The sequence below is a fragment of the Lepisosteus platostomus genome, chromosome 10, assembly GCF_059453375.1.
Source record: "Lepisosteus platostomus isolate fLepPlt1 chromosome 10, fLepPlt1.hap1, whole genome shotgun sequence".
Lineage (NCBI taxonomy): Eukaryota > Metazoa > Chordata > Actinopteri > Semionotiformes > Lepisosteidae > Lepisosteus > Lepisosteus platostomus.
Window position 1 is genome coordinate 52116689 of NC_142620.1, and position 25891 is coordinate 52142579.

The 25891-nt window shown below is 50.2% G+C and overlaps 2 protein-coding genes across 3 annotated transcripts in view; both read right to left on the reverse strand.

Moving 5' to 3' along the window:
- Positions 1-10237: 10237 nt before the first annotated feature.
- LOC148653988 (syntaxin-1A-like) lies at positions 10238-11131 on the reverse strand. Its single transcript, XM_088597519.1, has one exon. The coding sequence runs from the start codon at positions 11129-11131 to the stop codon at positions 10238-10240; it is 894 nt and encodes a 297-aa protein (XP_088453645.1).
- Positions 11132-14398: 3267 nt separating this feature from the next.
- brwd3 (bromodomain and WD repeat domain containing 3) overlaps positions 14399-25891 on the reverse strand; it is a 34992-nt gene continuing 23499 nt past the window's right edge. For both annotated transcript variants that reach the window (XM_088597128.1, XM_088597129.1), the window contains 5 exons: positions 25471-25623; positions 24352-24521; positions 23305-23402; positions 22445-22594; positions 14399-21687 (listed from right to left, as the gene is read on the reverse strand). In XM_088597128.1, the coding sequence (XP_088453254.1) occupies positions 20912-21687; positions 22445-22594; positions 23305-23402; positions 24352-24521; positions 25471-25623 (1347 nt within the window). In that variant the 3' untranslated portion in view covers positions 14399-20911. The remainder of the gene's footprint in view (positions 21688-22444; positions 22595-23304; positions 23403-24351; positions 24522-25470; positions 25624-25891) is intronic.

Genomic DNA, 25891 nt, shown 5'->3' on the forward strand with positions numbered 1-25891 from the left:
AAGTGCACCTGGCTCCTCCTGGCTCCTCTTTCTTTCCTGCTCCCAATTCCCTGGAAACAGGCCCCCGCTGCCAGGCTGGGGGGGTCTGTCAGCCGTAATCAGGGCGTATTGGTCTTTGTGGTTGTGTGGCAGCAGTTACAATCCTGCACGCACCATGACCTTTGAAAAGACTTTCTCAGACTTACAGTATTCTCCCCCAGCTGCACGATCTTGGTGCCTGTCACCTCCAACCAGTGTCAGTAATAAAACTGGTGCTGCCTGCCCAGGGAGGGTGCATGCTGAAATATGGGCAAGAACGACCTTTTCACCTGAAGGAGGACAGGCGGCTTTCTCAGATTTCAGTTTCCCAGCCAATACCGTGCGTTTGCATGGATGTCAAACCCTGGAAATTCCAGATGCCAACAGGATCTCTCCCTTCTGTTTTTATTTTATTCCGGGCCCAAAAAATCTGTACAACCTCAGTTCAGTCCAGTTTATTTCTCAGACGCTCAAGTGCACTTATTTGCACGTGGGCTCCCATACAAAGACGTTACAGGGATCCCCAAAAACATAAACACAGAACAGCAGCAGCAACAGGTTGTTAAATAACATCCAACTTAAAAAAGGTCAGCTAAGCAGCGTGAGAGAAAACAAACATCCGTGTGAGTCAATGGTTATCTGACAGCTTGTGGGAAGAAACTGAATCTGGAAGTTCTTGCCTTTATGCCCCTTTAACGCTTACCAGAGGGCAGGGGGGAGAAAAGTGAAATCTGATTCCATTCCTGCCGTACAATTCTGCCCCATGAGCCTCTGCAGCAGGCAGGTTTGGGGAGGGTGTAACTCTCTGTTGCTGCAGTTGATTACAGAGGCTGGGCACTGGCTTGTTGAGCATCATACAAACCCCAAGCTGAGGGTCCTGAATTTTACCACTGAGCTGCCTTGCACAGTCCCTGACCCAACCCTCCTGCGCTCGTTCCCTGAAGTCCAAAGGAAATCTGCAGGAAATGCTTTTCACCAGCACTGGCAGCTACGCAAGTAGGAAAAACTCAAGGCAGGCACCATGCCACCCCCGGCTGGTTAGAAAAAAACTATCAGTGCCAGTATCTCCCCTCCTCCCCTGGGTTCTGCTCACTCCCCCACACGAGTCACAGGCAGAGAAGGACCCACGCACCATGAGGGCAGGCTGGCAGTGCAGAGAGAATTTCCTATTTCCTGGGCTGGTGCTGCCACAGGAAAGGCATGACAATGTTGCTTTTCTGTGCCGTATTTAAGCAAGATTCTTTGGGAGGTCCAGCTCCAGTTTATTGTCATACGTACAATGAAATGCTAACTTGTGTGCTTTCCTCACATGACAGATGACATAGGACGTAAAAGATGACGCAACAATGACATGAAAAATGACATCACAATCCTTGGAGACAGGTACAGGGTAGCAGCAATAATTTAACCAGCATCTAGATAGCAGCTGTGCGCAAAATTCAGCAGTGGCAGGATTTTGAGTTCAGTGCAAAACAGAGAGGGTGTAAGAGGGGATAGGAGGATTTAAGAGGTGGAGTTTAGGAGTCTGCTGGCTGTGAGGTAGAAGCTTTCTTTGAACCTAGAGGTCTGGGCTTTTGTACTCCTAGATCTTCTGCCAGAAGGGAGAAGAGAGAAATGTGCGTTCCCAGGGAGGTTTTGATCTTTGGCTGTATTATTCGCCGTCCTGAGGCAGCGCGTGGTGAAGACGGTCTGGGTGGAAGGGAGCTCTGCACCAGTGATGGCTTTAGTTGTCCCCACCCGTTCTGTTGTTTTTTACGTCCATGAGCTGAGCAATTGCCAGACCAAACACTAATACATCCATCGAGAATACTGTCTACAGCTGTGCTTTTTTGAGTTTTTTGTGAGTGTTTGTGCAGATCATGGGTCATGTACTAGTCCTTTGCCAGCACAAGGCCTGACTGGGTGACGTCTCCTCAGCTTTCTGCAGCTCTTCCCTCATTTTCACTCCAAAGCAGCAGTAGCCCGAGGAATACACCTTTCTCCCACAGCGCCGCACTGAGCTGGGAGTTTCCTTGGCCTGCTTCTATATATAGACTAAAGGAAGCCTTTTCTTTTCCATTTCCATATTGATTGGATGGATGAGGTGACATTATTGACCAGGCATGGCTCTAGTAGTCTTTTGAGCTTTCCAGGTCAAGGTGCATTTCAATACAATGATTGTATTGAGTCCCTATAGCAGTGGACATCAAATCCACCAGTGTCAATACCACAGATCAATCAGCGTACAGCACCAGAATAAATCTAGTCTTGTGAGGCACAGGGATCAATAACTTCCAAACCAGTCAGCAGAGCATGATAGGAAATCAACCAAACATAACCGGGCATCAGCAGCTGTCTTTGCTTTTCAGAAAGAGAACATCAGAACCTGCACCTTTCAAAAAAGTTTTTAAAAAATAATAGCTACATCTTAGAAGAGACAGAACTCACAAGTCGAGACCTGTGGAGCTTCTGAGTGTAAGCAGGCCCCAGTACAGTGAACATCTTCACAGACAGCTGACCTAGTTCATTCACACCCACTTATCTCGTCTGTAGTGACACCTGGACTGAAAACCGTTTATTCATTGAAAAAGTTGAGTTATAGGTATGAATTATCTCTCCGTCCAGTCACAACACTAGCCGAAATGGAACAGACCGGGCCGCTAAGTTTGACAAGTAAAAGGAAAAAAGAAATAGCAATACATTTTCTTCTTCCGTAGTAATTGGACAAAGTTCTAATTAATTTTCATACCCATGATGCCCTCCAGCTGACAAAGCCTAATGCAGAAGTCCATTCTAAGGCAGATGCGTAGCCAGCAGACCCTTTAAGTCTTCTTACATAAGTCTTCTAATTTAGGTGAGAGGCAGAGCTTAAAAGGATTCATTGAAATAAAATAATTAACTCAATTACATAATTAAGAGCTCAAGTGGACTGAAATGTCGAAGCTCCTAGAGTTCACGCAGACCTTAGCTGAGACACTGTGCTGTTCGTGTTCTAAGGTTCTAATTATGAGGCCAAAAAATCAAAGAGGAGAGGTAATTATCAGGTAAGGCTGTTAGCAGAGCACCAGACAGCTGCAGTACCCAGCTCTGAAGATGTGATGATTCACCTAATGGACAGGAAGCAGGGAGACAGGCAGCGGATCAGTGGGGTACATGTGACATGGCTGGATACAGGCACAGCCTCAGCTGCTCCCTGAGCCCTGTGCTGCGTGTAGGTCCTGCAGAAAGCCACACCAGTGCAGGCAGACTGGAAGACTGAGCTTGAAGCTTGAAGAGCAGCACTGGGGAAACAGAAGCCTGTTCTGACAGCAGATCTTTAAACTCGATTCTTCTTTCAAGAAAAGTATTCCCTGTCCTTTTTTTTTTCTCTAATGTGGACCTTCTGTTAAATGTGGGGTGTCCATCCCTGATCCCAGAGAGCCCCAATGCTGTTTGTCTTATAGTTTACAGGTTTGTATAGATTGGGAACACCTGTAAATTATTAAGGAATTAAGCATGTATTCAATTAGGCGAATGCTGGTTCTTAAGGGGCACAGACTTTGGGCCTACATGATATAAAAGTTACTTAGTGATCTTGAACTGAAGAAATCACACAATTAAATTGTTTCATGCCTTTGAAAAATGGTGACTTAATGGTGATCTATAAAAGCTGCTGGATCAGGGCTCTGCAGGGCAAGAATTGGACACCCATGTGCTAAATTTCCTCCTCTCTTTCCTTAGGTGGCTGATGTGAAGTTCTGAGTGTCAGACCGTCAGGTTAGGGAGAGGGGTGTCTTCTGAGAGTCCAGAAGTATCAGCCTTTTTGTTTCCGTTTCATATGAGCTCTCTGTTTCTTTGTTAATCTACTTACTTGCTTAATCAGAATTTTCTAATTGTTTTCATCCCTTAAAGAGCTGGGGTTTTCAAGTTATCATTGCATTTTATAAAGATATTTTGAAAGATCTGTGTCTTTCCAGGATCTTAATTAAAAGCATTCAAAATATTATTTTTTTTTCCAGTGAAGGGTCTGAATGAAGTGATTAAGAGCTCAGTGTGAATGCAGCATGTCCTCAGGACTTGGTTTCAATACAGCTGGAGCTTCTGAAGTTCACCCCAAGCAGTGCCTGTTTTAGGCGGCTGATGGTACTGCTGTGCTGGCCCCCGAGATGACAGCCCATTCATAAACTGCACACACTGAGCTCAGCTCTGTGAAATTCTGTGCCTTCAAAGCATGACATCACAACAGAATCCCCTAGTCTTCCCACACCGCTGGCAAAAATCTCAGCCTATTGAGTGAGATGGCTGTGTCAGGCCCTGCGTCATTCAATTCCAAACTACTGGGTACTGTTGTTTGTGTGTGCTCCTTTGTGTGCTTGGTGTTGTGCCACAGTAGTGTTATCTCTACATGGGATGTGATCGCATTAATGTCACAGGAACTACATAGAATTTTGACATTAACGTCATCGAAACCTCGTAAGATGTGAAAGACTGGCCTTAAAGTCCAAATCCGTTCAGAGCTGGGTGGATGCACAGCCTCTCAAATTTCAGCTCTCCCTCCACTGCCACCTCCTCCGCTTTCTCTATCACACTTTCCTGGAAACACAAACACTACGATTCAATAGAAAGTTCGCAAAATGAAATTTCAATTATGAGCGCGCAGCACAGTCATGGCGCATTAGGGACTGGGCATGCCGCGTAGTGGGAGAATGAATGAAAAAGAGTTCTGGCGAATTGAGTTTTAATTGGATTTTAAGGGGGCGCCTTGGAACAAGACTGAAAGGAGAGGGATCTGATGGTTTGTGCTTGGCCATCTGTTGTCCTCTGGTATAAAACCCTCACAGCAAAAAGGACACCAGGGGCCGGTGGTCCCTGTGGGGGAGAGCCAGGATACAGGTGCAGCAGGGCACTATGATGCCGTGGAGAGAGGCTGTTGAGGGGGGCATTCAAGTCCGCCTCTGTTTTGCTCTTAGGGGAGGTACCCCCTTGAGGAGCAACTAGGGCCAGGGGCAGAACAGCCAAGCCGAAACAGCAGCTCAGACTTTTATACCCACTGTAGGCACTCCTTTACACAAAGGGTTGTGGGGGTGTGGAACGCCCATCCCAGCCATGTCCTCGAAGACAATACCCTGACTTCCTTCGAGAAACAGGTGGAGGAGATCCTCAGAGATCCTCCTGAAAGAGGAAATAACAGACCAGATGGGCTGAACTGCCTCCTTTCTCCTGGTCTGGGAAGGTGGGAAAGCGATGGAGAGTGCGATGTCAGATACAGTAGGTGCCGCCGTACTCTCGTCGGACACGAGAGCCACATCTGTCAAAACGCTCGTCATGGCCATCGTCCAGCCAAGGAATGGAGACAGGAGACAGGTGCCTGACCAGTCACGTTAAGACTCCAATCTGATCAACCACATGTTGTAAATGTGAATCACAGAGGTGACAAGGGTGTGCTTGCTGTACTATTCTAACCATGGAATTTTAATAAAGTCCAGCTCAGCGATGTCTTGTGGTTTTGTACAGATCAGAGTGATGCACTAACTGTACAGCAGACCAGTCTGTGGGGAGTCCAAGCGTCACAGTCTGGGCAGAAGTGTCCCGTCTCTACAGGACCCCCCCAGCAGTGACCGAGGGTATCCTGACTGCAAGGCGCTACACTGATCAAGTCCCGGGAGCTCCTCCTGATGGGAGCCCATTCCAGTCCTCCTGCTGCTCAGGGACAGATCCGGGCCGCTGTGCTGCGGCTGTCCCAGCCCCCAGACTGCAGCTGCACTGAACACGCGTGGGAGGAGCTGGGACGTGTGGCAGCCGGGGCTCAGAGCCCAGAGAACGGGCTCATGCTTGTCCCGGCTCTGCAGGAGGACTGGGGTGAATCTGTAACCCGGGGAACAGCAGCAGTCCCAGGGGTACAGCAAGAGCCCCAGGGGTACAGCCTGTACTACTTCCAGCAGAAGTAGCCTGTGGCTTTCCCAGCTGACTCCCTGTTAATCAGCATAATGAATCTACTGACTGTATTTATAATTGCTTACACTTCTATGGCGCTTTTCTGGACACTCCACTCAAAGCGCTGTACAGGTAATGAGGATCCCCTCCACCACCATCAGTGTAGCTCCACCTCGATGATACAAAAGCAGCCATAGTGCGCTGGTACACTCCCCACACACCAGCTCTCAGTGGGGAGGAGAGCAGAGTGATGAAGCCAGTTCAGAGATGGGGATTATTAGGAGGCCATGATTGGTAAGGGCCAATGGGAAATTTGGCCAGCACGCCAGGGTTACACCCCTAATCTTTTTGAGAAACACCCTGGGATTTTTAATGACCACAGAGAGTCAGGACCACAGCTTTTACAGTCTAGTGTCCCCGTCACCATACTGGGGCATTAGGACCCACACAGGCTGCGGGGTGAGCGCCCCCTGCTGGCCACACTAACCCCTCTTCCAGCAGCCGCCTCAGCTTCTCCCCTCCAGGTGCTGAGCAGGCTCCCACCTGCTGAGCGACAGGGATGCGTGCGGCAGGGTGACACGGCTGCAGGCAAGTCATCTTTAACCGTCTGTTCAACACAATGTCAGCGCCACTTTTGCAAAAACCAGTCATTCCCCCGAAAATGAATTTGCTACAGTTATAACCGCTCCATTTCTTCTGAAGCTTGGTAAAGAGCCGATTTATTTTTAACTACAAAAATAATAAAAATCATCTAGAAAAGGTGCCAGGCAACAATCATCTGTGTGCGGCGGTGCCCCTCATTTCCCACTTTTCCCGCAAGCGCACCACTCACGGCAGATTGAAAATTAAATCTCTTTTTGACATTTTATCCCCTCCAGCGCGTCTGAAAAATGATGTTCTCTTTTTTTTTTCAAAAACTAGATTTCTTTTGGCATCACCCCACACCTACTTACATTGCTTTCAGGAGCACAGTCATTCTGTTTCATGACTAACTGAACCCAGGATGTAACAGCAGGACGCCGGGTTTTTATCATCTGTCTTATCCATCCTGGTAATCTCAGCGCCACAGCACTCGAATTACAGCGGGCGATGACACGGTGGCGCACGAGGAGTGAAACATCGCCGGGGTGGGCAGTATCAACACCTCGCACGGCGCTCTCCCGCCTGCTGACTACAGCAGAGGAGTCACGTCTGCGTTTGGCATCCGGGCTCGCAAAATGTCCCGTCTGGAAAACTCATTTTCTGGGCTAGCTTATTAAATTAAAACTCTCTCATCACGGGTTCAAGAGCACGACCTCCTTCCGACCCCAAACCAAGTACTGACAAGCTTTTGCGTGTTAAGGTTCAAGCCAGCCATGAGGGGGTTTGAAATATCAGCCTCAGGAGGGGGCCGAAGGGGCACCAGTCTGATGTCACTGTAGGGTCCCGACTCTGACAGACAGCAGCTCCCAGCACACATTTGGGCCCACCGTGCACAAGCTAAGATCTTGAAAGTGAGGGACAAGCAACTGATGATGACTCGGCGCCAGTCCTATTTCAAGACCATGTGGCAGGACCTGGGAAGTAGTGACTCCAATTCCAGTTTTCTTCAAACAAAAAACAGGATATATATAACAACAGCATCATCATCACCATACTTCTACTCATAACAACAACAACAACAACAACAACAACAACAACATTTGCCAGGATCTTCAACTTGCATTTCAACGGGCATATAAAACAAATTGCAAAAAAGGAAATGTATTTATTAGGTTGGTCACGCTGAATGAAGTAAAAAAGAAGTAGGCAGGTCCAGAAAGGAGGCATTTTTACCACAAATACATCCCTTTAAAACAGGCCAGTTAAAAGAGAACGTGGCAGACTAGTGAGCACATAACCCTACTAGGAAACACGGGGAGCTAGTGCTGCCCCCTTCTGTAAAACTGGTGCTACTGCAGAAGATTAAAAGGCATCTTGTTCATGAATCTGTGACTGAAACTAGAAACACAATCACTAACCAATGATAACTATCACATTTAAAAAAAACTATGATTTAAATTACTAAATGGAATCAGTTTTGTGCCCAATAGATTGTTAGGAAGAAACTATTAACCATTTTGAAAGAGCCTCTAATTTCTCAAGAATATTGGATATGTACAGCTTATCATATAAATTATATTTTACACATGCTAGTCTGCATGGACGGAGGTGGAGAAAAAAGCCTATAACACGATCACGAAGAATTAGAAGACAGACAGGTGTGTGTTATTTCCTGGGTACTGTCACATTGTCCATCACTTACAGATTTGGTAAAATCCCAGAGTTTTACAGAAGAAATGAAATCTGTACCTGCCCCAGGCATAGCCTGAACAGCACAGGGAACACCTTGGACAAACAGACATGTGGCGTAAAGAGCAGAGAGGTGTGCACACAGGAGACAGGGCGGTTAAGACACAAACGCTCCACTCAGCACAGCTCTGCAGGAATAAAACAAATATAAATTAAAGGCAAAACAAACAACACCCTGTTGTAGACACAGAAGACACAGAAGACGCTTGGCAATTTCCAAAACAATCTTATCCTGGAAAGATAAATATTTTCATAATGTGAAACTGAAAACCTGTTTCTAATTCTCGAACACTGTTCCAAATTCACAGACTCGTAAAACATGCAAAGCAGTAACAGAAGGTTAGACCAGAGAGGCTCCACAAGCCTCCTGCTACAGACAAACACAGTCGGCACCAGATTGCACAAGGCTGCAGTTTAAAGGCTTTCAGCAAAAATTAAGCTTATAATGCAGAATTACAGAAAGATCATGAGGAGCTTTAAGATCTTCTGTACTCCGGAGAAGGAGGCCAGTCAGCATTACCTAAAAAAAGAACCTGACTTTTACCAAAATCATTTGCTCCTGCTGTTCAATGTCATAATCATGCCTTTAGGGTACTGCATTGGCTACCGTTTTTAACAACCTTGTCAGCACCATATTTCAGTAATGTGTGCTTCCTAGCTGATTCATAATATTTATTCATTAGGCTGTTCGCCCATAGTCATATAATTCCCCCGAAATGATTCCTGATTTGAAGAATAAGGAGGAAAATTACAAGAAGGTAAAAAACATCATGTTGCCTGTATTAAGTCAGACGTTGCATATTCTGCAGGGAGCAGAAATGGGTATTTAAACACAGTGCACATTTATTCATGCAGAAACCAGGAGGGACTGGTGACTCATCATTACTAACCAGGAGGACAAACAGGAGTGCAAAAAAACAAAAAACAAAAACATGCAAAACATCTCCAGGTCAGCCTGAATTCCGAACATCACAGAGAATCAAAATGGAAATATAGAAAGAGGATCGATGCAAGAGCAGACCTGGAGGAAATCTGCATCCTGTTTTGGTTAGGGACCATACCGCTGAAGGTGGATCTTTTTCCCCGGTCCAGGCTCGTAAACATGAGGCACAGCGCTCCTCGGCACACTCGGCTGGTGACCTTTCAAAGCGGCTGCACAGTGCAACACACATCACACTCACCCTGCTGCCAGACCCCTCTCCAGACGATCCCTGACCTTGGTTAGCCCTCTGCTGCTCAGGGTGAGCTCCCCCAGCTCCTTTTCTGGGCTAGAAGAAATTGCGTAGCTCCAGTCCTGGCAGATGTGCACAGATCCCCTTGCTTAACTGCTTTAAGGAGCTCAGTCCAGAAATGGGGGCTCTAGTCACCCCAGTGTGGACACACAGCATGGAACATCTGAGAGACCCGTGTTTGATCCCCTCCGTATTCATTGTCCTGCAGCCATTCTTTGTAGCAGGTCTACAGAACGGGGGATTTGAATCTCCTTTTACCTACAGCGGGACTTCATTACAGTGAAGAGGAAGACCCTGACAGAGACAGCAGCTCCCTGCCTACTCCCAAGAAGAGGGCAGCTCCCCATAAACCTGTCCGGTCAGATTTGCCAACTGCTCGCAGTTTCCTGGGATGAGATGGAAACAACCGCCCGAAAAAACACCGACAAGGCATCCAAAACAAGCCGGCTGTGGCGAAAGACATCTCATCCGCAGAGAAAACAACCCAGACAAGAAGTGCTGTGCATACAAGATTTTATAATAAATAAGTTCCTGATTCTTACAATGAAACTCAAGTCCGGTTGGGTACATGTGCTGTGAAGCGGCGCAACACTGCAAGACTTACGCCACGTATACACAGTCATTTTGCAATCGCAGACAAGTCACGCACACACACTTGCAACCACGCACACACACACACAGACGCTGAAAGTGCAGTAAAAGGCAGGTCTGAGCTCTGCTCCTCGGCTGGTCCAGCAGGGTCCCCCCCTGCAGGGGGGGGGGGGTCAGGGCGCGTGCCGGGCAGCGCAGGACAGGCAGGCGCAGCAGGCGCACAGCCCCAGCACAGCGGACACCAGGGCAGCCAGGCGGGACTGCCGCTTGTACTGCAGGGCCTTCTTCACCTCCTGGCCGGACTCGCAGACGTAGTCCACCGTGCGCAGGACGTTGTACTCGATGCAGTCCAGCCGCGCCTGCTGCTCGGCCACGGCCGCCTCCAGGCTGAGGAAGAGGCCGTGCAGCTCGGCGATCTGCTGCTCCAGCGCCAGCAGCTGGTGGTGCCGCTCCTGGGCCAGGGCCAGGTGCTGGCGGGCCTGCAGCACCTGGATGTCGGAGCCCACGAGCTGCGGGGCCTGGGGGCTCTCCACCAGCCTCTGCACCTCCTGCTCCGGCAGCTGCAGCCCCGCCAGTTGGGTCTGGCGCACGATCTGCTCCTTCAGCCGGCCCACGTACTCCGTCTCGCGGGCGTAGTGCCGCGCCACCACCTCCCTGTGCCGCCGGGCCAGCGTGTGGCAGTGGCACTGGTGGATGCGGCGCTCGGCGCTCATGCCCTGCCAGCCCGCCTCCTCCTCCCTCATCCTGGACAGCTGGGCCTGGATGCCCCTGGCCTGGGCGGCGAACTGGCCCTTCAGCTCCGCCAGGAGCTGCTTCTCCGCGCACACCTGCTCCTTCGTCGTGCTGCACAGCACCTGGGCCTGCTTGACGGCAATGTCGTCCGACAGCGCCTGCAGCCCGTCCAGCTCTCCGCAAATCCCGGTGACGACCCTGAAGAACTCCGCGATCCCTGTGGCGGGCTCCTCCTCGAAAGCCGGATTTTTGTACCCCGGGGATTCGCAGCCCCCCTCGGCGTCCTCTTCCTCCTCCTCCCTGTAACCCCTCAGCTCCTCCAGCCTGTCCTTCATCTCCAGCCCCTCGGCACACCAGCGGTGGCCAGCATTCCCCAAGACTCACCGAGGAAATTCCGGATCACCGGCCCAGATTCCTGGCGATCAGGATGTGAGTGCGTGCATTTCTCGGCTCCTCCCCTCCCTGTCCAAGGCCCTGGCAAATATTGACAGAGGCCACAAACACATAGGCAGCCTGCTTCATGCGTCATATGATAAAGCCCTTTTTTTTTCCACACAAGGGCTGGGAACAGGCTATAAGCCAGGAGAGGGAAGCTGCCTCTAGTACAGAAGCACAAGAAACACTCATCCAAGCACAGGCCCACTGCAGGTTGAATGCTTCCCTCTGCCTTCTCAGGTAGATCTCTCCTGTTGCAAAGTCAGTGTAAATATTGCAATCACTTCATGTTTTACCAGCAGTACAAACAATCTCGTTAGGGCTGGGACCAAACCCGGTGCGTTTCCAATACTGACCTGTTCAACCGACAGCGTCAGTAACGCCAAGGTGCACCATGGAGCAACACCTTAACAAACTTACTGATGGAACCATGTAAACACTTTTTCATGGACAAGGGCAGTAAAAAGGGGACTGTGGTCACAGGTGTCCAAAGACAAGTACTCGCAATCCATCACACACAGCAACACTAGAAAACAAAATAACCCTGCTGTTCGCATCTGTCTGGGCACCACTTTTTGTTGCTTCACAGTGCAGGGATTTAACAACACAGCTGTTTGAACAGGTAGGCCCAAGCAGCCTGAACAGCCTCATCACATCTAGCCCTCTGAGGTAGCAGCTAGCTCCTGACACCCAGCGTGGTTGAAACAGAGTATGCACTGCACTGCATCCCTTGTGGACCAAACAATCCCATTCAAATCACCAGTGCACCCGTAATCTTTAAAATTATTACAGTTTAAGACGACAAACAGATTTATCTTATCTTTTAAAGAACACTTATCGGCTTCCCCAAAGAGCAGCCTTTTCAATTCTCAGCCACAGCTAATACTGTGAGGTTATCAACAAGAGAAGTGCTGTTGCTCTTAAAAGGAGCAACATGGAATGTGTTCTTAGTGTATTTTTTCCCCATAATAAAAGGGCAATGTTTGCCTTCCTCTAACCACAGTGCCCTCAATTAATAGCCTGCACTTGACAAGCTCTTCTTGCAGAGAAAGGCTAACACTGCCTTCAGTGCACGGGGTAGGATTGAAACCAAATGTAATGGCAAGGCAAATATTTCTCACCAGATAGAGGGCAGCTGGAACGGCCAAGGATTCCCACGGAGCGGGCGGAGAAGCTTTCTTCTCTTAACGCGTGAGTCCGTCACATGGGAACGGTCTTAACCCGCAGTGGACTGAGATTAACGAAAAATAAAAACCATTTGCCGGGCAAAACGGCGCCGCACAGCTCAGTCACTCTTAAAGGGTGCCGAGACTGACTTCTGCATGTGGGGGGTGGGGGTGGGGGGGGACGGCCCTAGATGACATCGCCTGTTTGTTTGCAAAGCAGTTCATGCAGGATCGTCTGAGGCCTCCCCCCGTCACACAACTGACAGAAGCAGACAAGACGAGGGCACGCCCACCCACACAGCCCTGCAGGAAGGCAAGCTTGTCAAACCCCTGGCCCACAGAAAGGGAATTCAGTTTTGGAAGCGGAATTTAATTAGCTCAAGCGTTTGGCAGAATTTTTACACCCCACCAGTTGCTGCACAATGCCGTTTGCGAGCAAACTCCAGCCCATTCAAAACCTCGCCGGTTTCCCATTCGATATTCCTGTATTGGGAATCTACCCCTCTCTTCTTTGATTGAGGACCAGAAGCCAGGGTTCTGTCACAGTTTTGAAAAACACATGCAATGGCACTCAATACTGGAGAAGAAAGAATAACGCTGAGAGGAAAAGCAGCTAGTTTGTTTCATTAACCTCCGTCTACTTCAATCCTCTACAAGATGTCGATCTCCAGCAGGGCTGCCTTTGAAATCGCGACCGATTCTCTGAAAGATCCAAGTGCTGTTGTTGCTGTGTGTGCCAGTTTGACATCTGGGAGAAAATCCATCCTAAATATTTTGAAAAGGCAAAGATTTATTTAAGAGTGCGGTCTTGCGTAGCCATCACTAATTTAAGCGGCAACATAACCACACTAAGAAAAACATTCAAAACCATTATACGCCAAAACACATAAGCCTTAAACATTTCGTCTAACTGCAGGCCATTACCTCAGCTGACAAATGCAACTTAATGTGTATAGTTAAGCAGACGTGAGGTCTTCTGGAACAAAAGTTACAAAGAACTGAGTCCTATTTCTCTGAAAAGTTATGATAGCTAGGGCAGACCACACTCAAATTGTGTCTGAAGGAATTCATTTTTCTGTCCACCAGTATTTAAAGTACTCCGAGCTGATTGCTAGTAAATGTAAGATGAAGTTTATTACGCAGAGCTAAAACCTCCTGCCAGCCAGTTTATTCCACAGCCTCTTCCCTGGTCTTGGGACGCGGCTCTGTCGTCGTGGTGCCCTGGTCAGGGTCTGGTCAGTGTGCAGTGTTTTCCAGCACCAGTCTTCATCAAGCTGGAGTTTCTCCAGCTTGCTCAGGAACTCCCAGACCTTCTGTGGCAGCTTATTAGTGTTAGAGAAACGGGTGACCACTTAAATTAGGGAGAGCAGCACTGGTGTTACCAGGAAAAAGGGCCAAAGTGAGCAAAGGCCAGAGACCATTTTTAGGGGTCTGGATTTCACACCCAGCAGTGTAGCTTTCACTGTATTAGCAGCACAAGAGGAGTTTAAACTGCACTGTAACAATGTTCTTCTCAAAGGAGAGGAGGTCTGGGCCTCATTCAGACATTTCATAAAGGATCCTGGGAAATCTGCCTCAGCAGGCGGCTGGGAGCCTTTTCCCTTAAATCTCGGATTCTGTGTGTGATGAAGTGTTTCTTCTTTTTTTTTTAATTCCCAGAAGAACTTCCTCGTCCCTTCTGCTTCGCCAAAAGAACCCCCCTCAGGGCTAAAGTGGAAACGACAAGGAAGCCGACGTGGGACTGAAAAGCCTTCCTGTGTGCGCTTATGCCCAGAAACACTCTATAATTTACATTCCTCCACGCTCGCTCCTCACAACTCGCACCGAAAACCACTGGAGCTGCACAGGGGTCTCCTCCAGCACAGCTCAGTGACAGGTAGTTAAGACTTTAGTCCGGGGCTGATGGAGAAACTGGCTTCTTGATGTGCAAGTGGGTGAGGACGCTGGAGCCAGGTGTTACTACAGGAGGTCAGCCAAGGAAGACAGAGCTGCACAGCGGTGTAAAACAGATTAAAACTTTTATTCGCCTACCAGTGAAAATGGAAACCAGCTACAAAGCACATAATACACTCAATTAGAATCAGAATCTCTATCAAAAAATGAAAACTTTACAAAAATGTACAGGTTTGTTGTTTTTTTTTTTACAATAAAAAAAAAATCAAAAACTAAAAGCCACAGCTATCTCATTGCATATAAATTATTACATTTGGTCTGCCTTGTTGGCAATGTAGAAGATTCCCTGAACGTTTCTAGAGAGGGTCCTGAGCGGTGGGGCTGGGAAGATGGATTTGGCGATCGTGGGGATGGAGGGGGGGGGGAGGGGGGGGTTAGTTTTGTGAAGCCCTTCCAGGCAACAGTGTTGAAGAAAGCTCAACGCCAAAACAAGAATTTCATCGTTTCAGGCTGTTCAGCTGCTGAGCTATTTTTCCCCCATCTCCCCGGCTCTCAAACGCACACCATTCCATCCGCGAAGAGACTCGTTTTAGAACAAAGCCCGCAATTAAGACTTTTGTGAGCCAGAAACCCGCAAAGTTGTGGAAGGACTGCGACAAAACCGGCGCCCCCCCCCCAACACAGCTGCCTAGTGGGCTGAACGCTGCCAACAGAGAGAAGGGGCCCATGTGGAGAAGAACACCAGCAGAACCAGCAGGAGGGGCCCACTCTTTCGAAATGGGCAGTTTATTGCTCTCCTACGTATGGTGTGGAATAAAAGAGATCACTGGTCAGAAGCACTATTGCTCCTTCCTGTTCATCTGCGACACAGCACCCTGGCACCATTATGGATTGAAACAAGTTCTGAACAAATGAGCTTCAGAACAAATAGCATTTTCATGCGTGTCGGCAGGATATTTGCAAACTAGATTCAGAGCATACACTGCTGGGTTTGCCAGTAATATGGAGGCATTCTTAAAAAAAAAAAACTTTTGCACTCACTTTAAATCAGAACCTCTCTTGAGTTGCGCAGAAGTGTGGTGGCAACAATGAAAGCTCACTGGCTCCCCCTTCTGGACTGACTCTGACCTGCATTTCTGTTGCTGCAGGTCACATTGAAACACTGGGCTCCTCTGGAACTTCTCAGTTTCCTCCTACCAGACGGAGAGGAGGAACGAATGCTGGTCAGCCCTTCAGAAGAAATGAGGGCCCTGAGCTTTTCCGTTTTCGGCAGGACTGCGCATTAAGACGTGTAAAATCCCTCCCACGATCTGCAGAACGGATTTTCGGCCCTTTTCCTTCACGTTGGAAAAGTGGTATTCCGCGCGAAAAGGAGAACAAAAATAAGTCTTCTGGGATGCTCGGCTGGAGCCAGTGCCAGAGCTCAGGGAACATTCGGAGGAACTCTGCATGGCATATAAACAGGGGCTGAAGGCAAATCACCCTTCCACCGTAAAAATAGCACCTGTGCGGAGACTGAAAAGGATTCCCCCTTCACAGTCTCCTTATAATTAGCACAACTCCCGCACACAAGTGTAATCGCTACTGTCCTGACTGCTACAACAAGTGGGGGAGAAAGAGGCTGTGTGGGTTACCCTGTCCTCACTAACACACCTTCAGCACGATCCAGGAGCTTCATCTCGAGTTCAGAATCAGCTTCTCGTCTTAGTGCAACAGCAGATTCACTTCATAGCAAACTACAACAAGCACAGGAAACTCGGGGCACAACTGAAGAACATAAGACAGGCTGTAAACGAGAGGGGACCCTTCATTCATTCTTCCAGCACGTTGAGTTGCCAAAACAGAAGCTATCTAACCCAAAAATCATCCCCTCTTGTGATAAGTCAGTAGCTTGTTCCAGACTCTCGCCACCCTTTGCGTGAAGGCAAGGCTCAACGCACCACATGACATTTTAGTAACAAAAACCTTGCAGGCCTGAACTGTGTGATTTGATGTCAAAGCTGCCTGAAAATGTCTTCCGTTTCAGACACTTCTGAGGCCCTCCACCTTAGCCACCACTGTCACATGATCAAAAGGTTCATTTAAAAGCGACAACGCCCGACTTGGAACACTATTCCTCCGAGCGGCCTCCCGGCTGATTAGTTCAACACACTGGTGGTGTGAGCTGAGCGTTTTCTCGAGAACAAATCAGGGAGAGACGTCCCCGGAGACGAGCTAGAAAAAGTTCAAGAAGGACTTGAGAATCAAGCAACGCTGTAATTCCGGTGTAAAAAAATCATTTTTTACTGCTTTCCAAACCACAACCGAATTATAAACCAGGTTTTTTTTTTTTGCACGGTTTTCAAAACCAAAGGTCTGTCATGTTTTTGGTAATGCGCAAGGGAACCCTGCAGGAAGTAAGGCTGATATAACCAGCATCAATACTGTTGGTTTACCTCTGCAGATTAAGGCATTACAAGAAACAACTGTGAGGCCACAGCTGGGCTTCTCTAAAGGAGCTACTGCTCCTCTCTGCTACATGCCAGCATTATTAAGACCACTTACACCCAGCAAAGCTCCACTATATTTCAACTTCACATGAAGGGTCAGGGTGACCTGCTAATTCACAACTCCTGCAACATCCAGCCTCTGATCAGCCAGGAGATCTTGACTTCTCTGGTCCTTTTAAGATTTTATTTTCACCAAAGAAGACCAGAGGTCCTCGACGCAAAACCACCAATCACAGCCCACACCGTGCGACGCGGACTCTTGACATGGGGAGAGGTTTAGACATGTATGGCCAATAACAAAAAAGTTGAAGGCGAAATTGAATCGCTGCTACAGTTACTCTGACAGCCAAAACCCCTGCAAAAATCCATCATGGCCTCCTACCTCAACATCTTCCCTGATTCACAGCATACTGAATAATAAGAGTTGCTATACATTTAAAAACCAATCACATTAGCCAACATAACAGTAAGGAGTATATATATATAATTACGAGCACACAGGTCTTCTAAGGTCTTCTTAGGAGAAATGCATACATACTAATGCAATCAGACAAAAAGTAATGTAAACAATGTGACTGCTAAAATGTTAATACAAAAACACCGAGATTGTTCAAGCACACCCTGCTCTGCAGAGACGCGCCTCCTCCTAACAGCTGCATCATCTGGACTTCTGCTGAATCATAGCAAGATATTAGCCATCATCTCCCCATTTAAAATGCTGATTCATAAATAACTACAAATCCTTTGATAAATCTATTGCCAGCAGCAGTCTGAGGGGACAACAGACTAACTCACTCAGTTATGTCATACACTTTTTGTAAAACTGTCACCCTCTAACCAGATGAAAAAAGCACAGAGCACTACTCTAATTTGCTTTAATTTTGGCCTGTTCAGCCTAATACTCCCCCTATTAAACTAGATCTTATTATGCTAGATACTAGGGAACATAAATCCACTCCGAGCACAAACTCCAGTCAAAAGCAAATCACTGAAGGCAAAAGGGCTACACATGATGCCAGTTCAAGAACACCCCTGCAAACCTCTGTATTTTACAATGTATTTTACAAGGCCCAGCCCAAAAGTTGTGATGCAAGAACAAAAGTTTAAAAAAAAATACAAAAATGTACAGGGTTTTTGACTTAAAGTAAAAAACAGCACCAAAGACAAATTCAAATGTACTCGTTCACCCCCCTCGAAACCAGCAGCACTGAGGGGAAAGATACATGATGTACTACCTGTATGTAAAAAAAAAAAGCAGCTTACTCTTGAGAAAAATGTTTGCAACATTATAAAATTCAACCAAGCATGAACACATGCTGGTAGTCTGCAATAAAACCTCCCATGTGTATCCGCTGCTAATAAAGCCATCAGCCCAGAGAACACCACTCCTGCAGCAGAAACGCCAGACTTCGCCAGGGGGCTGGAGGATCTCCGGGATTTCAATCCAGTGCGTCCTTCAGCTTTCTCACTTGGCCAAACGTGGTATTCGTTTCCCCAAGATCTCTCAACGACATCCAATTCAAAAGATGCTCTTCTTTCAAGGTGCAGTGCCCCTTATTCGGCTAGGAAAAAGACTCTTCCCACTGGGACAACGCAACTACCTTCGGGACCAAGAGAGGAACGTCCCGCTTCCAGCTGGTTGCGTGGCGACCGTCTCCAGGACCCGAGACAGGACCCGGGCCGACACCAGGGACGCGCAGAGCTGCGGGTGGGATCCGTTCAGCACCTGCGGAGCTCCGAGCTTCGGGTGATTTCTCACTGCCCCCTTCTACACATGGACACATCACAGTACAATCAGTACTGGAATACCGATTCCAACCCCAGGGGCTGGAATCGCCGGGAAACGCAAGTCCGGAGGTCTTCTCTGCTGTTAGAAAGAAGATGATGGAAAAAAGAAATCCTGCTTTGGTTTTGTGCCGAGGTCCAACAGCGGTCCCACTGCATGGCGCTGTGGAGGCCGATGCCTGACTGCCACCTGTCCGCAGGAGCAGGCTGGGGGCGTGTGCGTGGGCAGAGGGGTAACTCTTCAGGACACCAGAACCCCCGCCGTGCTCCAGACACGCAGCTCTGGCAGGTGAAAGCGGTGAGCCGGCGCGCAGGGGCTGCTCTGGGAAGGAGGTCTCGGCTGGGACGACAGACGCGCTCGGCTCGTGATCCGCAGGGATGCAAGAGGTGTTCCCGCGGGACAGAGGGACGGAGGCGGGTTGCCTGCGACCGCGAGACGAAAGGTCCTCGACGTCTGGAGCCGCGGGCGCCGGAGAGAGACTCCTGTGTGGGCTGTGCCGGTCTCAGGAGGCCTCCTCCCAGCTTGCGAGAGCACCAACTGGGCTGCCCTCCCCACCCCTGCTGCAGACGTCTGGAGAAACGCACTGCTCAGACCCAAGTAACTGCCATAGGACACGGCTGAAGTCGGATCAGTAATTGGTCATTTAATGCTTGTAAAAAAAACGTAAACTGCTGTCTATAAAAAAAGCCCTGACCACACATGTAAGCTCTGTAGGTTGGCACCATAGTTTTGTTGTTTTGGTTTTTTTTTTGAGTTCATAGTCATGGAAATGAGACAATTTGGGGGAAAAAAAAAAAATGCTACCAAAAAAAAATCCATTTACTCATCGAAACAAACTGTGCAGATATTTGTCACAAAGGCACCTGCCAGAACGAGCTGCTCTTTCTCCCTCCTGAGGAACTGGCCCCCAGAAGCTAACCTCACCTGTCACACAGCTGCGCCCCCGCGCTGAGCAGGTCTCCCCGTTACTGCCATGCCCTTTCACCTCTCACCCAAGAGCTAGCTCTCGCTATGCGTTACAGCTGCCTTGTACAATTCATAATGCTGTGTAAACGTCATCATGACTAGAAAAACAATGGCAATGTCTAGAATACAATAGTGTAAAAAACGTATTCCTAGTCTGAAGTGTTGGTTTATTCTAAGCAGCGGAAGCAAAGTTTGTGCAGCTGCCTGAATTACTCATGATGCACCATGTTGCCACAGCTGAGGTTCTCATTTCTCATCTCATTTTCCAATGGGTCCAGAATTCCACTGATGACAGCCCAGCTGCAAGGCTTGAAAGTGAACTTGGTCGGGTCTCTCCTTAACTGAACTGTGCTCGAAAATTAATGTTCTGCAAAGCTTGACCAGGCAGGGAAAATGCATGCATAGCCCAGAATAAAACAATAAGCCGAACCTCTATGAGCAATGGATGTTCTGATGCCCCCGTTGAAAACTTTGCAAGGGTCTAGACCATTGGTGTTCAGATCTGGCCTCAGGGAGCCCCAGTCCAGAAGGTTTAATGAGTCTTTTAAATCATCATCATGTCAAAAGGCCCAGAACAATCTCACTATGATTAAACAGGTGTTGCTCAATTAAGTAATTCAAGGATCGTCTGGAGCAAAATTCAGAATGGCCATCAGCCCTCAAGGACAAGTGTTCAACTTCATTAACGTATTACTTCTTAACTGATCTATTGTTTAAACAAGCGGTGCTCCTTTTTAAACAGCGGGCGACTTCGTGTGACCTGTGAGAATACCTGGATTGGGGCTCTCCAGCACCAGGGTTCGACCTTAAAAGCTCGAGGCTGAAACCCACAGGACAGTCCCCAACACCACCACGGTGACCCCAGACGCAGGGGGCTCCCCAGAGACCGCACTGACTCTGGCCCGACGGCAGAGAGCACGGAGCGCCCTGGGAAGGATGCTCTGTGACCCACAACGCACCGCTTCGCGGATGACCGGCACGGCCCTGCCTGTCTGGGAGAGGAAGTACGGCGATGTCCCCCGATCCCCGGTTCGAGTACCGGAGCCGGGATGCAGAGCCGGGGGGGACAGGAGGTCCGGCGCGCTGTAAGGCGGAGGGGGGGGGTAAGGCTGGCAGCTGCTGTCGCTGGGCAGCGCGGAGACGAGGAGGAGAATCACTGGCAAGGAACATGAGGGTGCCAGCGGGCGGAGCAGGAGCAGTCTCTCACGCAAGCATGCATCGGAGACCAACAGAACCGAAACTAGGAGGAAAAAAAAATCCCTGCAGTATAAAATGTAGTAAATCCTTTTCCAAACTCCTTTAAATAAAGTGTCGTTTTGTACTGGTTTCAGGTATAAAAACGTCCGGTCCGCCAGTGGTGGAGGAGAAGCCCGGCGCCCGTCAGTGGTTCCACCCCATCAGGTGGCTGACGCGCGCCTTCTCCGTCATCCGCCGCACCCGGCCCGAGCGCGACATGCCCAGGTTGAGGGGGTCCTCGGGGGGCGCCAGGGCGTCGTCCTCCGAGTCGTCGTTGTACAGCACCGTCCTGCGGCCCTGGTTCCGGGTGTTGATGCGGGACGCCTTGCCGGGCGCGGGGCGCCTGGCCCCCTGGCCCTGCGTCCTGCCCGGCCCCTCCTGCTGCTGCGGCCGCTGCACCTGCGCCCCCTCTTCCTCCTCCTCCTCCTCCTCCTCTTCCTCGAGCCTGGCACGCTTTGGCCGCCCCCTCTTCGGCGGGCGCCCGACCTTCCTGCGCCGGCGTTTCCTGGGGCCGGCGGCGGCGGTGGCGGCGGTCCTGGCCTTGCCCTTGCCCTTGCGGGGTGGGCACAAGCGGGCCGCCTTGCTGTAGTCGTGATCCCCCCCGTCCACGAAATCCCGCTCCGACTCGGACCCGGAGCCGGAGCCCGAGCTGCTGCCGCCGCCACTGCCACTGCTGCTGCTGCTGCTGCTGTTGTTATTGTTTTTGTGGTTGTTGCTGCTGCTGTTCCGGGTGCCCTCGCTGTCCGAGGAAGAGGAGGACGGCGAGGAGGAAGAGGACGAGGAGGAAGAGGAGGAGCTGGAGCCCCGTCTCTCGCTATCCGACGCCTCGCCCTCCTCTGGCCCCAGGCCCAGCCTCCTCCTGGCCGCCGCGCTCAGAGAGCGCCCCCCGCCGTTGGTGAGCGGCCCGTTGGCCAAGGCGTCTGGAACAGAGGGCACAACGGAAACCAGCTGAGACATCTCTCTCGGCCCCGATCCTCGACTCCGAGCTGAGGGAACGCCTTGCTCTAATATCATGATACAGGGGTTTTAAATTATCCCAATCTAGCCCGAGCTCAGCTTGCTATGTTAAAATTCCCAACTTCAAGGTTCTTGTTCGATTGGTTGAATTTATAATCCCCCCTCTTACCCCGGCCCCGTCGCCCCTGACCCCCCCTCTTACCCCGGCCCCTTCGCCCCTGACCCCCCCTCTTACCCCGGCCCCGTCGCCCCTGACCCCCCCTCTTACCCCGGCCCCGTCGCCCCTGACCCCCCCTCTTACCCCGGCCCCTTCGCCCCTGACCCCCCCTCTTACCCCGGCCCCGTCGCCCCTGACCCCCCCTCTTACCCCGGCCCCTTCACCCCTGACCCCCCCTCTTACCCCGGCCCCGTCGCCCCTGACCCCCCCTCTTACCCCGGCCCCTTCGCCCCTGACCCCCCCTCTTACCCCGGCCCCGTCGCCCCTGACCCCCCCTCTTACCCCGGCCCCGTCGCCCCTGACCCCTCCTCTTACCCCGGCCCCGTCGCCCCTGACCCCCCCTCTTACCCTGTCACCCCTGACCCCCCCTCTTACCCCGGCCCCGTCGCCCCTGACCCCCCCTCTTACCCCGGCCCCGTCGCCCCTGACCCCTCCTCTTACCCCGGCCCCGTCGCCCCTGACCCTGATGCCTGTGCAGCAGCAGGCGTCCCGGAGAGAGGTACCTGTCTTGGCTGGCGTGACTCGGCTCCGGGTCACCCTGTCGGCCCCGGGGGCCGTCCGCCGGCCCCCCGCGACGGAGCCCGAGGAGGAAGGCTGGCTGTCTCCCTCGTCCTCCTCCACCACGGACGCGGTGCCTTCCGTCAGCTCCGAGGCTGCAGAGAGACAGGTCACAGCCCCGTGAGCCAGCCCCTACGACACGGGCCGCCCCGACACGGGCAGAGTCCGGCAGAAGCACGTTTGTTTATTCCCCCCCAGCTCTAGTTCCTGGGAGGCTGCTGACTGGGCAAACACTCGCCTGTCAGAAACAAAAACCGCAACCAATTCTCCCAGCTGTCTGCCAGGCTCCTGAGCACACCTGCTCCTGCTCGCCCCCGGGCTCCCCGGTTCTGGGCCGGCGAATTTCCATGAGGCTCGGCTCCCTCAAGGGGGGCTCGGGAGTCCGAGGAATTGCTTGCAAATTGCCCAGAACGAGCGCAGACGGCTTTTCCTTTCATCCCAGACAGGGCTCCCGTACTGACGCACTTCAGTACGGCCCCTTGATCTGATGGGAGAGCGCCTTTGTACTTCATGAAGAGGCACTAAATGCAACGGCACAGCTCATAGGGAAGGCAAGACAGCCTCTTCTTCTACCGCTTCTGATCAGGGCCCAGAGCTCAGCACTTAATTTGAGTGACCTTTCGAGCTTATCTGTGTGCATGTGCTCTCCAGCATACCGACAACACAAAGAGAACAAGTAAGGAGGAAGTGTCCCACATTCGCTGGACAAGTTAAAAACCACATGGAAAAACTACGGTCAGCACACGCGTTACCCTGCTAGGCGTCACCCGGTAGATTACAGATATACAGCGGTCTCAAACCTCACCTTGAGATGACCTTCGAGAGCTGACCCTGGTCAGACACAATGAGGTATTCGGGGTTGATTTAGGCTGAGACTTTCCTTGCTTGTGCTTCCCTTTCGGGCTGAACGCAGAGGAGAGAGAAGGGGAGAGAGAACAGAGAACGGTGAATTCTGGGAAAGGGCGGTCCGCTGCACCTCCGATCCACTGTTGCCCCCTCCTGTCACCTGCATGGGAGTGTCAGCTGCTACCTCTGAGGCACAGGAATGCGGCTTTTAAAATGTGGCAGTATAGTCAACGGCACTCTTCCAAATAAAGACAAGAGGCAACTCCACTGTGGTGCTTTTTACTAGACCACACCACACACTACAACTGTTGAATTCCCACTGCCTTGCAATCCTGCCCCATGAATGGATACACCAGTGCTCCATGACATCACAATAATTTTACCGCTGTCTTTTGACAGCTGCACTGCCTCACGCGACTAAACCTTTTAGCCGATATAATAAAAATCACCAATGTATTAACAGATCTCCAGGATGACTACCTGAAGTTCATTTGACAAGTGAATCCCTTTAGCTGGTAAAATCAAGAACAAATTCTCATGCACAACAACAACCGGGAAGACCCATTTATACAGCAGGAGAGCTTCCGGAGCAAGCAGAATGAAATCCATCGCTCAAGGAGAAAAGCAGCAGCGTTCTCCCTGGGATCTGAACTTGCGACGCTGTAAGCAATTTCTTCAAAATCCTCAAAGGCACTGGCCCTGTGGATTTCTTCAGAGAAACATGAACCAAAAGACACAAACGGAAACAACAGGGAAGTGCATGCAAAACCGACACAGAGAAGCCCATCTTTACACAAAGGGTGGTAGGGGTGTGGAACAAGAACCCCCCCCCCAGCCATGCCACATGGCCTTGTCCTTTTTGCCCGTTTGACCTCCCAATGTGCTTACGAGTCCAGAGCCTGAAAGACGACACTGCCCAGCTTCCTTTAAACAAACGGGATTGCTGGGACACCGGGGAAGGTCACCCATCTCCCCCCCCGGCCGATCGATCACAGCGATTGATTACCTGGAGGCGCGGCTGGTGGAGGGGGAGCTGCTGGTGCTGCGCAGCCGCTTGCGGTAGCTCAGCCGCTGCCGACTGCGCCGCTGGTTCTGCACCGCGGACTTGTAGTCCGAGATGATGGACAGGATCTGAGCTTCAAAGAAGGCCGACAGGCTGAGCGTCATGCTGTAGATCTGAGGCAGAGTGAAGGGGGAATGGAAACAAACAGACAAACATGGCTTTAATGACCAGAGCGGGAGAGCTCCGAACCTCCGCAGGGGCCTGCATGAGTACTCTCCTGGCGTTTGAAGGGTGGCCGCCGGTAATTTTCTGCCTCCTTCTCACTCTCTTAGCCCTCCAAAGGTACTTTAAACAAGAGAGGCAAGAGCTTTTAGCTTTGATTCCGCAGAGAAGGCAGTGGCTAGAGCAGTGTCCATCACCAGCCCTTCAGAGCTGAGAAGAAACTAAAACACATCTCCACGGGCCTTTGATCCACGCGCAGGCCGATTTTCAGATGTAAAAACCAAGCCCCCATGACAGACCGCAGCGGAGAGAAAAAAAACTATATGAAAAGCACGGTACCAGCAACAATGAGGCTCGAGTCCATTGAAATAAAAAGTTTGCAAAAAGATTGAACTTCTTAAGAGTCAGCATACAATGGAGTCTGAACCATTACTGCAAAGCAGGTGTCCGCCCTGGTCATCCTTTTCCACCAAAAATGAGGGCTATTTGGCTACTGTAGTAAATCACAGTCCTAGTTTTCAAATCCTAATGACAGCAGCTATCAGCGAGGCTGATTAAGATAATGGAAGTGCACTGCAAACAAACTGCACTGTAATTCGTTTGGGGGGAAAAAAAAAAAAGATCCTAAAGTATATAGAAACCATCAAAATAAACTTAAACCAAAGGGCGGTTTGTAGTTCACATGACTCAGCTTTCACATCCAGGCGGCCAGCCAACAGGGCAACAATCCCGCACAAAATTAGCGTTTTGCACTGCTCAAAGAAAATGAGTGAGGATTAACATGTCGCCCTCTCCATTACTTATCCCCAGAAATGTGCCAGTATTGTTCCTTATATAAACTCCCAGCCCAGCGTCTCCTTCCCACGTATCCAGTGCAGTGGGATAGCAGGGGATGCTCACCCGGGATTTCTTGTTGGGGGTGTAAGCCTTGGAGTTGCTGAAGATCAGTCGGACATCCTTGGAAAACTCCATGGGGTTCTCGTAATTTCCAGCATGCAGGGTCTCGGAAACCGTTCCCAGATCCATCGGCGTATCGATGATATCCCGGTAATCCTACCGGAAAAGGAGGAACAACGAGACACATGCCACACAAGCTGAGTACACACTTTGTATTTTTCTTCTTCTGATGACTAAATGTTACAACACAAAAGCCTTTCCCCACTGAGACAGACACTGAAAGAAGGTATACTAACAGTATGCTGCTCCCACAATATCACTCCTGGTTAGCAGGAGGTACTGTGAAATGCAGATTAGGATAGCAACTGTTCATATTTGAAGAAGTAATCCCTATTTTAAGATCAAGAAATCCATTTGCAAGTTC

Bases quoted from the DNA above. Each gene is read 5' to 3' on its own strand.
- LOC148653988 (XM_088597519.1), bottom strand. From the start codon at position 11,131: ATGAAGGACAGGCTGGAGGAGCTGAGGGGTTACAGGGAGGAGGAGGAA.